This window comes from Sebastes umbrosus, chromosome 5 (genome assembly GCF_015220745.1).
Source record: "Sebastes umbrosus isolate fSebUmb1 chromosome 5, fSebUmb1.pri, whole genome shotgun sequence".
Taxonomy (NCBI): Eukaryota; Metazoa; Chordata; class Actinopteri; order Perciformes; family Sebastidae; genus Sebastes; species Sebastes umbrosus.
This window is the reverse complement of record NC_051273.1, coordinates 9,622,896-9,637,864: the sequence shown is the minus strand read 5'-3', so window position 1 is coordinate 9,637,864 and position 14,969 is coordinate 9,622,896. Positions and strand designations below refer to the sequence as shown.

Below are 14,969 nucleotides of genomic sequence, written 5' to 3'. Positions count from 1 at the left end.
GTGTGGCACCAAAACATTTGATTTCAATTTTACTCTGGTAAACAGTTCTCTAGAGGAATGTTCTCTATTATTTACTATTCTTTTATATTGGAGGTCTGTACACTATTTTATCGCTAACAGTATTGGCTGGTATCAGAGGCCTATTTTACTTTGCCAGCTGGCATATCTTCAGTAGCTGATTGAAATAAAAGACTTCCAAAACTACTTCACTTTATCTTTAGCTCTAGCTCAAACATTTTGTGACAAGTGTGACTGTGTGAGATTTCACCAAAATATATCCTACTAACTAATCTTCCATTTGTCCTCTTATTTATACTGTATATGCTTGTATTACTCTCTGTGTTCTGCAGCCCCCAGAGCGAGAGAAGACACCAGAAGTGTTTGAGAATGAAGTCTATAGAACCCCAGAACCAAAGGAATGGATACCTCTTGGCAGTGAGAAGGAAATAGATGAAGAATCTTTCAAAGAAACCAGAGAAAAGGTACTGCAGCATATAACAAAAAACACATTAAATAGGCATATTGAATCTGATTTTTCACCCTATGTCCTTCCATTGCACCTTTCTATTCTGTCTCCTTTTTGTCATCAGCTGTGGTACAAGTTCTCCAGAGTGCGGAGGAAGTTTGGGGCACCAGTCTGTTTTTCTGACCGCAACACTGCAGATGCTAAGGATGGCTACCTAGAGTGTGCTTCCTACCAAGACAGCAGATTCAGCATCAAACAGATGCAGAGGGACTGCGGGATACAGGCTGTTCCCATACTGCAGAGCAGCAGCGCTCAGACACAGTGGTATGCCAGCGAATCAGTACACATAAAATTGATTTGTTCTACGGGGGGGCGGAAGAACTTACAGTTTCTGCCAACACCTCAAGGCATTTAGAAAACAAGATTTTAACACTAAATGCAATATTAAATCTCTTTCTGAGACAAGTTTTTTTCTGCAATTCAAGCCTATATGCCTTATACTATAGATTATATAGCCGACACATTCATGAAATAGCATTCGATATATATAATTTTTTCTCTCTTTATAATTTTAATAGTAACTCCACCTCCACAAATGTATTGTATAAAAATTACCTGTCCACTTTACAGGAAGTTTCAGAGGAATATTTGTACCCAGTACACGCCAAGAGAGTTAAGTGATGAAGAAAAAGAGGACATCCTCCAGTCTGAGAGTCTCAAGAATTTTTGCAACTCAGTGACCCCCAGGTAAGATGAAATATTCTAGAAATTTTGTCTGCTTTCTATATATTGTATAGGAAGACTCAACCCAAATTCATACATTACTGTATCAGCCTCAGGGTACGCAAACCCATCCATTTTTACCACCACATGTAGGAGCATTAGAATATGCAAAAGGCATACTTTTAGGACACCTTCACCTTCCCAGTGTACTGGATTTTCTGGAGTATTAGAAAAAGTTGCAATGTAGCTATGAAGATATTTGACGGAGTAAAATGAAACCATATGCACAAGTTTTGCAACTAGAAGTTTTACCTTCTATTGCAGGGTTTTGCAAGCCCTCCAGCAGGAAGGAATCATGAATGTGTTCTTTGATGACTGGAAGGCTCTGGGGACAGGAGCTGAGGACGGTGACTGGTCTGGGAAGATTTTTGAAGGTTTGATGCTCTATCAGGCCTTCACAGACCAGAAGTACACAAAGGACAAGAAAATCACTAGCATTAATTGGCACCCTACCATCTACGGTAAAGTACAACAGGGAACATGAAAAAATGTCTATAATAGCATATGGTTGGAAAATGTTGACAAGGATAGTATTATCCTTAATTCTCTCTGTAATTTCACTGTCATTGAGAAGTATTAGAATTTAAAATCCTCATCCTTTGTGAAATCATTCATGTTCTTCACTACTGCTTTGTAATGTTGTCATCGCCTATAGAGAAGACTTCCAGCAAGTTCCATAATAATAATATAAGTGCCAAAACATGTGATCAGTGCGAATATATGTTATTCAAAGGAGGGTTAAGAGTTGAGCCACCAATTACATATTTAACGTCTATTTTCCTGTTGCTGTGTAGTTGATACATTGTGTGGTGTGTCTTTTGATGTGGTAGGTGTGATAGCTGTGGCTTTGAAAGAAAAAAAGGAGGAGCAGTCGAAGGATTCCACAACGTTTGTTGTCGGAGCTTCTCTCATTCTCTTCTATAGCTTCTCCGACCCTTCTAATCCCCAGGTATGGAAAGTATAGGAGTATTCCAGTGAATGTGGAGAGTGTACAAGCTGGAAAAGATATCAAAAAGGCCATATTTGTATCTGTCATGGACAGCATACAAGCTAATTCTGACCTCATATCAGTTTGAGACACACTTTGATAACAAATGGCTTAAAGGATATGCTTTCTGCTGTCATTCAAGACCATTTAGCAAAATTTGAGAAGCTCTATTGATCTGACCGAGGCACTGAATCAATGAAACTGAGCTGCTAAATCACTCAAAAGTAATATGAGTTCTGCATGACGTATGCCTTCACTGGTTCATGCGTCATTCTTTGGTTTCACTGTCTGCTGGAGCAGTGATCAAAGTAGCAAAGGGTCCTGTGTAGAGGAAACCAGAGACATTATATAATTGAAATAAGTATATTTATTTAGTGTGGGGAGTAAAATGCCGTAGTACAGTGTTGCAGCTAATTTTAAACTCCAGCAGATTTAAACACGATGCGGAAAAATGACTTCTCTGTAATACCATCCTGCCCCTCCTGGGTCTTATTTCCCCTTTATGCCTGATGAAATGGAATCTGCTGTATGCACTCGGTTTTGTGGATTAAAAGCTGAACCTTGTATGGAGAGACTAGAATAAATAAATATTCGGGATGGCAAGCACCCAATACATGGAAATGTCTACTTTGAAATATAATATTTCTGCCCTTGGTTTTCTGTGTTGTTTGCAGTTGCTGCTGGAGTGCCCAGATGACATTTTTGTGTTTGAGTTTTGCCCCTCTGATCCAAATATTATCGTTGGCGGCTGCATGAATGGCCAGGTGCTGACTTTGACTCTGCTCTGCATCTCTGGTTTGCTGCATCTGCTGCATTTTCTGCCTTGTAGCAGTTTTTGTAACCACTTTTCCATTCCTCTCTCTTTTCATTATAAGGGAAAATTATTAAATAGACCCTCAGTCCTCTTAATCATATCCTGTACAGTTCCAATGTGTTGTTTCTGTTCCCACTCTGTTTTAATTTACATGTGATCATATTTATTTTGAGTGTATTTTGCACCTGGCTTAGATATTGATCTACAGTAACTGATTTTGTGTCTGTTGTCTCAGGTTGTGTTGTGGGACATTTCTGGTCAAGTCACTCACTTACAGGGAGCACAGCTGGGTAAAAAGGTTCCTGCCAACACCGAGACATTCGTAAGTACCCATATCCTTTCTCTAATGTGCACAATGTTGATACAATAATACATGGTGTTCCGTGTCCGTGTTGGTGTATTACACGTGGTATCAGTTACCGTAATTCTTTGGCTAGCAATGATGTCAGCCTGGCTTATTCAAGCACGGGTCCTCAGATTATCAAAGCGTGCAGCATGTTTGCTGTAAGGACGGGTTGTGCTGTATGACAGAGTGAGACGATGATACGTTGCCTTCTGAGTTCTCTCCTCATCCTCACTCTTTCATTAGATGGGAATGCAGTGGCCTAATGGTCCTTTTCAAGCCAGCCACAGCTGTCAAAACCAGTTCCACAAACGTACTAATGCCAGGAGTAAATCTCAAAGCAAGTTTATATCATTACATGACCCCACTGCTAAACGAAAACAGCCTATAAACCTACTCATACAAGCACCATAGTCAGATTGAGGTGATCTAAGTGGATAAACAAAAACTCTAGACTGAAGACTGAAACTTCAAAGAGGGTTTCTCTTTTGGCTTAACATCATAGTAAACTAATATTTCCATGGCATTGCTGCCCTGATTAGACGGTATTATGTAGAGTAATAAAGAATAGATGGGGGAAGAGAGAGGTAAGGATACGTGACAAAAACCAGGGCTCAGATTTATCCCACAACATAGCAAAGCTGTTGAGACGTCCAGACACCAAACACTAAACCAGTTCTGTCCCTAAAGCCTGACCCCCGCTGACATCTTCCACCCGGCTGCTGTATTTAAATAGACATATATGCCCCCATCATCCAGCCCCCATTTGCTTTGTGTGTTTTTATTGCCTCTACAGTGGAACAGCTGTCTCCATCCCTGTCCACACTACCTCCTTCTCTTTTGCTTTCCCCCTCTCCCACCCTCCGTACCTCCCTCTATTCTCTTTGTCCTTGTTTGCTCTTCATTCTCCAGAGTCAACAGCATCAGCTCCCATACTCCAGCTGTTACACAAGCCAATTCCATCCTCCGCCATAGTTTGTCCCCATAGAAGATAACACACAAGCAAATCAGATCACTGCCCTCCCTTGTGTTTGCAGTGTAAACAGTGGCGGTTGTATCTGCTAAAAGGCTTTATTTCGATGTTGAGTGCTGTGAAAGCTGCGCTGCACCAGCACCTGTTGCCAGCTTATCAGATAAACGAAGAATTACAATCCGCCTGTATATATTTCTGTTCTGTTCACACCATTTAAATCCAACTGCAGGGGCACCGCACACAAAAACTCCTTTGTTACACATTCTGTGCAAGATTGAAGAAACAATCTTTGGAGTTGTGTGTTGCAGTATCCATAATTTGTTTATGTATACTATATTTGAATTTCCTGCTGGACCATTTTAGGATGGCTGTTCACCGCTGTATAAAGTCTTTGTATTTAAATTGAAATGTCAGAGCTCACTGTACATGCTGTGCCTTTTGTGTCTGACCTCCCACCAGGACCTCGATGACAACAAAGAGAATAAGACTCCTGTCGTGCGCTTCTGTGCAGTGTCTGCCTTAGAGAGCAGCCACAAAGCACCAATTACTGATGTCCAGTGGCTGCCACCAACATTTGAGGTACACAGAGCTGAAGGCCCGAGGGGTTGGAAGACTGCAAATCTGACGTTAAATAGGAAGAACACTGATCACGTAGAGACGTTATTTCCTGTCATTTTCCATCATCCACAAGGTTAATCAGTATTTAATTTGGCCTATCTTGATTAGTAAAAGGTGTTTTGTGTGACTACACAGTAAAACATTCTTTAATGTTTTCTCAATCTCAAGCTTCTTCTTATCGTATCTAAAGTAAACACTGTGGCATAGTTTCCAACATACCGAAGGCAACTAGAGTACATTTTAATCCTTCGCACCTAAATCTCAAATTGATAATAAAACATTAAGCACTTAAAGGGTCAGGTCTGTTATTGCTCGAATGATTTCTAGATATAGTTTTGGAATATTGACAGAGCTTTTATCGGACTAAGGTTAAAAGCCACTTTATGTAAACAAGTCTAACTGGAGGAAAGGCAACAGTGTGGGCACAGTGAAGTAGTCAGGGCAGAGAAAAGGCTATGAAGGTTATAATGAGGATATGATGATAGCCTCAAGATGTTTTTTTGTACGTGTACTGAATTTTCCTGTTATTTAGCATCTGCGGTCTGTGGTCCAGTTTTCATCTGCTAATAGTGGACCAAACGTACAAGAAAATCATTGAATGTTCTGCACAGTAAATCTAAAAATGTATTGACCTAAAGCGATATTTGCTGCAGTGACACTAAGGTGTTTGGTCTGTAACCCAGCAACAACGAAGTGCAGTGATAACTGTGAAAGATAATGGTAGCAGTCATAAGAAAATACAGTAAAAATGAGCTGTGGTGTCACACAGAGTCACAACATTATCACAGTCCACAGAACCTAAGCATGTTGCTTAGTGTTGTCAGTAATTCTGGTGTCCCACTGGTGCTTATCCCTCGCGTTTATATAGCCAACTGTAATAAATCATGACAACCACTGGCACTCATCTGGATAAATAAAATAAGGCAATCATCAAAGTGCCCCCGAGGGCACATTAACCTCCCATATATCTTCATGACCCTTTTTTCACTATAATCAGCTCTTTAATACACTAAGCCTGACAGACGTTTGTTGATTTTGTGACTCTCTCTCTCTCTGATTAGGTGACCAGGACGGGCATACCAGTGGAGAACAAGTACAAGATTTCTGCTCAGGTTGTCACCTGCTCCCCTGACTGGTAGGGCTTATACAGAAACCTGTTCAATTTAAATGTTAAATTAATGAAATGCCGCCAGCTTCACTGTCAATCGCTGTGACACTCACAGCCAGATTACACGTCCCACTAGACTCAGTGTTTCTCTCTCTGTACTGCTCACCACATTTGGCAGTCACCACATTTGGAGAAGATGCTGCTTTTTGAACCTTCAGTTAGAGAATGACAAATCACAGGCCTCCAACAGAGTCTTTATCAGTCAATATTCACAGTGTGCGTGTTTAATTATGGACAAAAAGATTAACGTTTTTCATTTGTCTCCCTCTAAAGCGCTATATTGTTCTGGGATGTGCGAGTGTCAACAGCGTTGAGCCAGTCAGCGTCAGACAGGAAGCAGAGTGAGAATCAGAAGACGCCCTACAGTATCCCAGAAACTTTCAAACACCTGGACCGGACATGGAAACCTCTGTTCAAGGTACTGCAGAGTCAAGGGATAGTATACATCAAACCGAATCGCCATTGTGTTCAGTCGACAAATGTTAAGTCAACCAATACTGGCAGAAAATTATTCTACCTGCAAATAGAAAATTAAATAAATGTTGACATTGCCTTCCACTGGCATGACAAATTTGCTCTAAGCTTAATGTTGAAACCTCTAACAAAATGGATTTGTGTAGATATATGAATATACCTGTATTCAATATAAAAATGGTGTAAATTAAAGATTTCAAATATAGTCTTTTTGGAAGGAAAAAACAATATAGCATTTAGATTAGCCATTCACTTCCCTTCTTGGCATTTTCAAGAAAGCCAATCAGATTTCTTCTAATATAACCAATTAAGCAATTAATTTTTTGGGAGTTTGGAGAACAGGTTTTATGAAGGACTTTGAGTTTGACTGATTCGCCACAGTGCAAGTAACATTTTATACCACAATGTGAATGTTAACATTATTTCATACTTAAATTTAAAAGCTCTGTGTATGTCTATGTATTTCTATGTATTCAAATAGGGCTCATTTTAGGCTTTTTAGTGTGCAGTTACTTGAGCCATGATTTTGTTTTAAATAATGTTTTGTCAGTTCTTCAAATATCAAAGGTTGTCTTCTTGTCTGTCGTGTCAGGTTTCCCTGCCAAAGATCGATACAGGTGGAGAATACGCTCCTCTGAAGTTCAGCCTGCAACCTTACACCTGTAAAGATAATAATACAGGCAGGACCACAGGTAAAGGATTTTACCCTTCAGGCTGGCTTTGGTTTATTTGTTCCTGTCTGTTGCACTGCCTCTCCCTTCTCCTACAATCAGTCACTCAAATGAGCATTACTCAATTACAATAATTTGTACAATAAATACTGTCTGGTGTTAAGGGTGGATGCAAAGCACCTCATAAAAGTAGGATATTATAACCCACACACACTCAATCAGTTTTAGAAAAAAAAGAAGAACAGAAGTAAAACTTGGTATGCAAGTCCAAAATGTAAAATACAAAATTTCAAACACACACACAAATGTACACTTACAGCAGTGATAAGATATATAAAAAGCTGCAATTGTAACACTCTTTGCCTGCAGTGTCAAAATTGCAGAAGCTATTACTTTTCTTGCCGAGCACACAGGGCCACTGCACCTGGTTTTGCGTACTTTTGCACGAGTATTCCTATTTTTTGTTTTAATTTTTGAAACATCACAGATAAGAGACAAGCTAATTTTGTTAAAGCAGCAGTGGGTAGAAATGGAGCATGATTAATGATTAAAAAAATATTTTTATAAAATGGTCACTATCCTGACCGTAGTGCATGAGACAGGTAATCTGAAAAAAATCATGTGCCTCTGCGTCCTCCGGTGCTCCTCATGGCATCTGAAAGATTTCACAGACCAGAGGAAAACAACCAATCAGAGCTGAGCTGGAGCCTGCTGTCCAGCTGCCGTCTATGAGAGCCGGCTGTCAATCACTTACGAACTCCGACCAAACGGTCAAACTAGGCAACGCTGATCAAATATGAATTAATATTCTGTTACTATAATGCGTATTTCTCGTCTCAAATGTTTTCAGAAACAACTTGTAGTGTACTGTTTAGCCGTAAAATGAGAAAGTTTGTGACCCGGCTGCCATGTTGAGATCAGTTTAGGAAATACCAAGCACCGACCATCAGCCGGAGCACAGCCAATAGGAACGCTCTCTCTGAAATTACCTGTGATTGGTCAAAGTCTTCCATCACGGGCTAGATATTCTAAAGCCTGAAAACAGAGCCATGAGGAGGTGCAGAAGTCTAGTTTTCTCTCAGAGCACTTGAATTACAATATGCTGAAAGGCTATCATGATAAACAATTCGTGAAATTACTGGATTCTGAATATTTGTGTGTTAAAAACAAGTGAGGAGACCAAACAAGGAGCATTACAAAAGTAAATATCCAATGTCTGATAGTTCTCAAAAGTGTGTGCATGGCTGCGAGTCTATATTTTGGGGAGGATTTTGGATTCTTTAACTCTGCTTTGGATGGTTGAACACAGTAATCAGTGGGGCAGGGTTCAATCAGCCCTTAGCTTCTCTCGTTCTCTGTCCGCCTCCCTCTTCTCTCCTCTGGTTTCATAGCACTTTATTAAGTGATACTTCCAAAACAAGGCCCTCATAGTTGCGGAGCATTAGCCTCGCTGACTGTCAGCTCTTTGCAATATGCTGCTCAGGCTCCTTTAGGCCCAGAAGATGATCGTGTGTGTCCTGGCTGGTCAAGAAGAGACCTGTCTTTGTCTGGCTGAAGGTCTTGCCTCCATAACCACAGCTTTGGTGGCTGGCGTTTGTAGAATTAATATGTTCACAAACTGAGGCAATAAATCTGCTGCAGCCCTCAGGCAGTCTGTTATCAAGTTTTTAATTAATCCCTGTGTGATTAATACTTTGCTACTTCAGATGTCTGACTCATATCGATCGAGTCTACACCGTCTGCCTCTGAGCTCTGCCATTCAGCAAGTTTGTGTTTTTGCCTTTTGTCATCTCTGATGCCGAAGTCACTAAGTCGCTGTAGGAAAGCTCCACCCTGCCCTGCGACGGTACCACATGACTTTCCACACCAACTTTTTGCGAGCAACCACTCGTGGGGATTAAGCAACAGTCAGGCCGCAGTGCAGTGTGGTGAAAGTTGAACAATGTCTACATCTGTTGCTGCGCTGAATCGTCTGTCTCACATCTTTACACACATCTTAACTGGAGGAAAGTGGATTTAGAAGATGTGTGATTTGGTAATATGATCTGACCTTCAAGAGCTAATCTAGCAGAGTAAGGCTGAGACTTGATTGGGAGCGGCTCGCTGATAAGGGGGTGTGAACAGATAGTCCTGTACTGTCCCTGACAGACAGTTGGGCTTTTGTGATGGAAAAGGCTTCTTCCATCACTACCAGCCCTGCCTATCTCAACCCTCCCACCCTTCTCCCTTACTGTCCCCCTCCTCACCACCGTCCTCACTCCCACCTCCACCTCCTTTCTTTCCCACTCCCACTCATCTCCCCTCTTACCAACCCATTCACCTCAGCTGTACCCCTCCCCGCCTCCCTCTCTTTTGTCCTCCTGTCGTCTTGTTCACGGTCAGATTACAGAGCGGTCTGCTCCAATGCCACTGTTCAATCTCTCTTATTTCCTTACTTTAAATAAATTGTAGATGTTTTTAATGCCTCTTGTCTTTCTTTCCTGATAAGTCACTCGTGTTTTCAAATTCTTGCATAGTGCTCGTCCACTGCTTTGTTGTGTTTTCCTTTGGTTTGGGGAATTTGTACTATGCAAACAAGACCCAAAATAGCTGCCAGGCATGAGCCATTTAAAGGTGCTAAATGTGAAATTCAGAGCATTTCTATTGCCTCTGCACGGCTCTCAACATGGCGAAGGCTGAGCTCACAGCTAACGGTGCTAACAGCTCTAACTACGGCAACAGTGCTGACAGAGCAAACAGTGTTAACCTGAGAGTAGGTGCTACCCTTCGGCAACGACGCCGGCGTTATCAGCTGTAGCCACCGTAATAGCTAGTGAGGCATGCTCACATGCACTAACAACATGCACTAAAAGCACACAAAGTCGGGTATGTCAACAAAGCACGGACATGCTCAGATTACAACACACACAGAGGGAGAGCGACTTCATTCTCTGCTCAGGTAGACATTACTCCTCTATATCTTTACATAGCAAATAGTTGTTTGCTGCTATATTAATGCTCTGGATATCATATACAGAACCTTTAACTATTGCACTAAACAAGTTCTTTGTGATTTTGTGTAAATGTTGTCGTGACTGGAATGGAACGCTACATGTGGTCTTGACGCACATAGGCCTACCTTTTTGTCTTTGTTTGCTTGCTTCCTCCGTCTTGCTGTGGTTGTTGATTGCAGGCTGTAGTTTCTTTAGCTGTGTTAGTACTTAACATTACTTAGAATCTAGCTTATTGTTTTGTGTCGCTTAATTGTGTTAGTTTTGCGGTAAGAACCATTTCATCTCCAGCACTCCAAACACACTGAGACCAGTCACCTGTGTCTACTTATTACTTGATTGTGTGGCAAGACCCATCACCAACATGTTAATTGCCCTCTTGTGGCGTGGCATGCTAATAGGCCTACCCACAAAATGTAAACTAGTCTTTCAAAAAGAAACCAAAAAACACCCATATTGGCTCCAACAGTTGTATACCCCTGTAGGTAATTGTTTTCTGAAGAACTACAGTGTAATGTCAACATTTTTTGTCCCTAATGAGGATCATGCAACCTCTCTTGACTGGCTGAAAAAGGTCCATGAATGTAACAATAACAAAAGAAAAGTACTAGTTGAACTTTTAACCTTACATTCTACACTCTCCCTTGTTGTTTCCCTTGACAGAAGAAGCTATTGAAAATGATGATAGCACAGAGGGCATCCCCGACTTCAGCCATCTCAGAGTGCCCTCAGCTAAAGCACTCACACCTCTGGAAGATGTCAATAGCAAACTCTGCATTGGAACAGAGGTAAACATTCCTACCAGTGAAGTCAACAACAGCGACTTCAGTACAACACTGGACTGCTGAATGAGCTTGATAACAAAACTAAGACATATATAAAAAAAGGTATGCAGGTTTATTCCATGTTCCCTTGTCACATATTCCATGATGTATGTTTTTACTGCCAGGATGGGGAGATTGTTTACACTGACTGGAAAATGGAGAAGGACGTGTCTGGACGGTTGCAAAGTGGGTATTCTGGTTTACCATTATTAAAGTCAGTTTAAAGCCCATTAACTGCAAATCATGTACATTTATCATGTATTCATGATTGCTGACTATTCTCCAAAGCAGAGCAGAAAGCAGTTTGTTTTATCAGTTTGATGTTATCCACAACAGTAATAGTAACCTCGAAGTCAAAAGACAAAAGAAGCCATCAGCAGTGATAGATTTAATCATAAAAACTAATTTTTAAAATGATTTTAATAGACACTATCATTGTAAGTCAATTCTTTGGTTTGGCAGCCATGCTGAATGTAATCACCATTATATATTAGTCAATACATGTACACAGAGGACACAGAGGGTTAATTGTTCTTTGTATTGCCCTGTTGCTTCATTGGAAGCAAATTACTCTCTCCCTGTCTCTCCTCTCTCTCAGGTGCCAAAGTCCTCCACTGTTATAGCATCCATCACAGGCTGGTAAATACGGTACAGAGGTCGCCCTTCTTCAAAGACATCATTTTGACAACGGGAAGCTGGAACTTCGCCATCTGGAAGGAGGGAGTAATGGTAACAACACCTGTCGCTTCAACTACAGCAGCAGACATTGCAACCAGTTGAAATCACACCCACATACTCGATTGAGTAAAAATTAATAAACACAAAAGAGCCGAGACTTTTAACATAATCAGTACTATACAACAAGATAAAATACATAATATTTAATGTATATCAGACCAGATTTGTTGCATTATAAATCCACTGACTCTGTTTGATTTTATGTTCTACGACATCCAGGATGGCCCCATCATCCTGTCACCGGAGTCTGAGCATGTGTGCACTGTGGGATGCTGGTCCCTGTCCCGACCAGCTGTTTTCTTCATTGGGAAAGAGGATGGCAGCATCGAGGTGTGGAACCTGCTGGAGAAGATCAGTGAACCTGCGCAGGTCCACGCACACGTCACCAATGCCAAGATTACCTGCATCAAACCCTGGACCGGCTCCTGTGAGTTCTCTGCCTCTTTGGTACACAACACAGTACCAGTTAGCATATGTGAGGCTCCATTAAAAAAGACATTACTTGTTTTATTATGTTTTGTTTCTAACTTTTGGGTCTCACATCCAAATCACATTTTAATAGTATGTTTGCATAAATGAAAATAAATGGAGGTAAGCCTGTGATCTAGATTAGAGAGGAAACTTGAGTGTGCTGCTACAAACGTACAACATATATCAATCAAACTTTATTTGAATAGCCTCTTTCGATCAGGTTAGTGCTATTCAATGTGCTTTACAGATGACTGAATAGCTGATAATAACTGAAAACAGTAAAACAATTTGAGACTGTATGTAATATAATAATAAAATCAACAAAATAGATAACAATAGATTAAAAAACAAACAAATAAAAGACAAAATAAAATAGGGAGTAAAACATTCTAAAAGATGAATAAAATAAAATAAAATAAATAATGGCCATAAAACAATCTACTTTACTCTCTGCTGTAATCTCTTGCTGCTGCTCCGATACTGTGCCTGCCTCTGTGTCTGTTTTATTTATGTTTCCATAGCCTTGGTGATAAGTTCCTTGTTGTAAAATTTGTTGAACCGTGAAGCTCATTTACTGGATTTTTTTTTCTTACATACAGCCAAGCAGCACTTCCTGGCTGTGAGTGACGACCTTGGAACGGTCCGTGTTTTCGAAATCCCCAAGACTCTCTACGTTCCCTCCAAGAATGAGGTAAGACAATCCAACCACTTCCTATAATATGTACTCACTTTAAAGAAGGTTAGGAGTTGTCTGTTTAATTAGTATTTTACAAAAAAGGATAATAATGTACCCTTGGTTAAGGTTGAAAAACGAAGGTAACAAATCCAACACTGCAGCATGCCACTAGTTTCTTTTTGTTGCTTTATTACATTGACATTAAGTCCACATATAAGGCATTCTAGTAATAGGCATGCTGGTCACCAAACCTCCAGCATTGTCAGAGAAACTATGATTATGGGTTATTGTGTTATTAGTCACAAGTTTATTTAATGTCTGCCTGCTAACAAGTGCCTTTCTCTTGTCGTCTGTATGCAGAGTTTGAGTATGAGGAAATGCTTTGAGGTGGAGGAAGAAAGGTTGAAGGATTTTTTGAAGAGGGAGGAACTGTGGCCGATACAGCAGAAGGAAGCTGCAGAACTTGAAAAGAGAATGGTGAGCTGTTGATCTGACTGTAGAAAGAATAAACAGGCTTTGTGCTCTCCCAACCATCAATATTTGCCCTTAAAATAGCCTTGAATGAGACCTTGTATCCTCAGCTACACTCTAACCTGACTGACAGCCGCTGGTATTAGGGAACAGCCCTCTGAATGAACAGTGATACCTTCAAATGTCTTTCATTGGCCCAGTTAAAAGTGTGTACACCAGTTCAAAGTTGATGCTGGAAAAGCTGCAACTCTTCCCCTGTTTGAGTCGCTCTTATTCTCTTTCCCTCTCTCTCCCCTCATGTTTAATTCAGTCAGATCGTTATTTGATCCCGAGCACTGAGGAGAGGGTAGTTATTGACAGCCAGTGGCTCGCAGTGTCTCTGCTAACTATAGAAGCTAAATCTTTTAGTGGCTAAATGTTCGAATCCTAGCCTGGATGCAGATGAAGTTTTGTTTTGTTGCAGTGTTTGTGTGTGTGGATATTCTCTTCTTGCTCCTCCAATCAGCCGTAAATTTCTCACATTTTCTGATGTTCACTTCCAGCGTTTGTCATCACATGACAAGGACAAGACTCAGGAATTTAATACAAACAAAACTATACGATTACTATTTGTGTAGTGTATTTGTGTCATCTGGTTATGTTTAGAATGAAATTAAAAAGTGATAACAGAAAATTATCATTTGACAAACCTTCCTTTAAGAAAGCCTGCACCCTCTGGTGAAAGGAAATTAATGAGCAATATTTTTGCAAACTGATTATAACTAATATTTCTGTAATTCCTCTCTGTGTTTTGTCTCCAGGAACCTGAAATGCCGACAAAATACCTGATGGAGATTGAAGAGGAGACCATGAAGGAGCACAAGGAGCTGCAGGAGAGCATCCTGAAGGACATGGGCCTGTGGCGATCTACTGCCGACACACAAGACACCTGATATCACACACGTCTGCACAAACTCACAGGTTAAAAAAAAACAGGTTTTTATCATTTTGTTTATTTCTTTCTTTATAAATTTGATTGCCTTAACTATTTTGACATCATTCATTTGAAATCTCCTTGTTTGTATCTTTGTTGCTGTTTTCACAATATTTGTCATAACTACTAATGTATGGATGTGTTATTTTTATTGAAATGTGATGTATTTGTAATATATGAGAACAGTGAACATTTTTGTAATTTGGTTCTGCCGTCAACATTCAGAGTGTTTCTGGGTTGGTGCTGTAGGGTCAAACATGGATTTTTTTTTTCATCCACCCATCTGATATCTAGTTACTGGGTAATGCCATCCATTTGCCCCCTCTTCACCACCGCTCCCTGAGGAAACAGTCTGAAATACCTCAAGGATCTGACCTTGGCAGGAAGTCATTTTATGGCTCTTTAATTTCATGATACTTATCTGTTGAAAGCTGCTCAAGTACATCAACAATTTTGTATGACTCATCGTGTGTGCTGATGATAAAGAAATGTTTCATAAAGAAGGAATTAAAAGTCACAGACCACAAA

The 14,969-nt window shown here is 40.4% G+C and overlaps 2 protein-coding genes across 5 annotated transcripts in view; one reads left to right on the top strand and one right to left on the bottom strand.

Moving 5' to 3' along the window:
• Positions 1-10,575, bottom strand: part of mcoln3b (mucolipin TRP cation channel 3b) — a 25,225-nt gene extending 14,650 nt beyond the window's left edge. For 2 of the 3 annotated variants that reach the window (XM_037770369.1, XM_037770370.1), the window contains exon 1: positions 10,417-10,574. The gene's annotated coding sequence lies outside the window, so the exon portion shown is untranslated. Of the gene's footprint in view, positions 1-10,416 lie in introns of all 3 variants that reach the window. The other variant, XM_037770372.1, reaches the window with a different exon arrangement.
• Positions 1-14,969, top strand: part of dnai3 (dynein axonemal intermediate chain 3) — a 20,821-nt gene extending 5,852 nt beyond the window's left edge. Inside the window, exons 6-23 of one of the 2 annotated variants that reach the window (XM_037770362.1) lie at positions 351-482; positions 591-790; positions 1,097-1,213; positions 1,514-1,710; positions 2,080-2,198; positions 2,912-3,001; positions 3,287-3,373; positions 4,827-4,946; positions 6,047-6,120; positions 6,427-6,571; positions 7,220-7,319; positions 10,952-11,076; positions 11,238-11,298; positions 11,711-11,841; positions 12,070-12,277; positions 12,921-13,012; positions 13,358-13,474; positions 14,269-14,969. In XM_037770362.1, coding sequence (XP_037626290.1) covers positions 351-482; positions 591-790; positions 1,097-1,213; positions 1,514-1,710; positions 2,080-2,198; positions 2,912-3,001; positions 3,287-3,373; positions 4,827-4,946; positions 6,047-6,120; positions 6,427-6,571; positions 7,220-7,319; positions 10,952-11,076; positions 11,238-11,298; positions 11,711-11,841; positions 12,070-12,277; positions 12,921-13,012; positions 13,358-13,474; positions 14,269-14,400 — 2,247 coding nt within the window. In that variant the 3' untranslated portion in view covers positions 14,401-14,969. The remainder of the gene's footprint in view (positions 1-350; positions 483-590; positions 791-1,096; positions 1,214-1,513; positions 1,711-2,079; positions 2,199-2,911; positions 3,002-3,286; positions 3,374-4,826; positions 4,947-6,046; positions 6,121-6,426; positions 6,572-7,219; positions 7,320-10,951; positions 11,077-11,237; positions 11,299-11,710; positions 11,842-12,069; positions 12,278-12,920; positions 13,013-13,357; positions 13,475-14,268) is intronic. The other variant, XM_037770363.1, reaches the window with a different exon arrangement.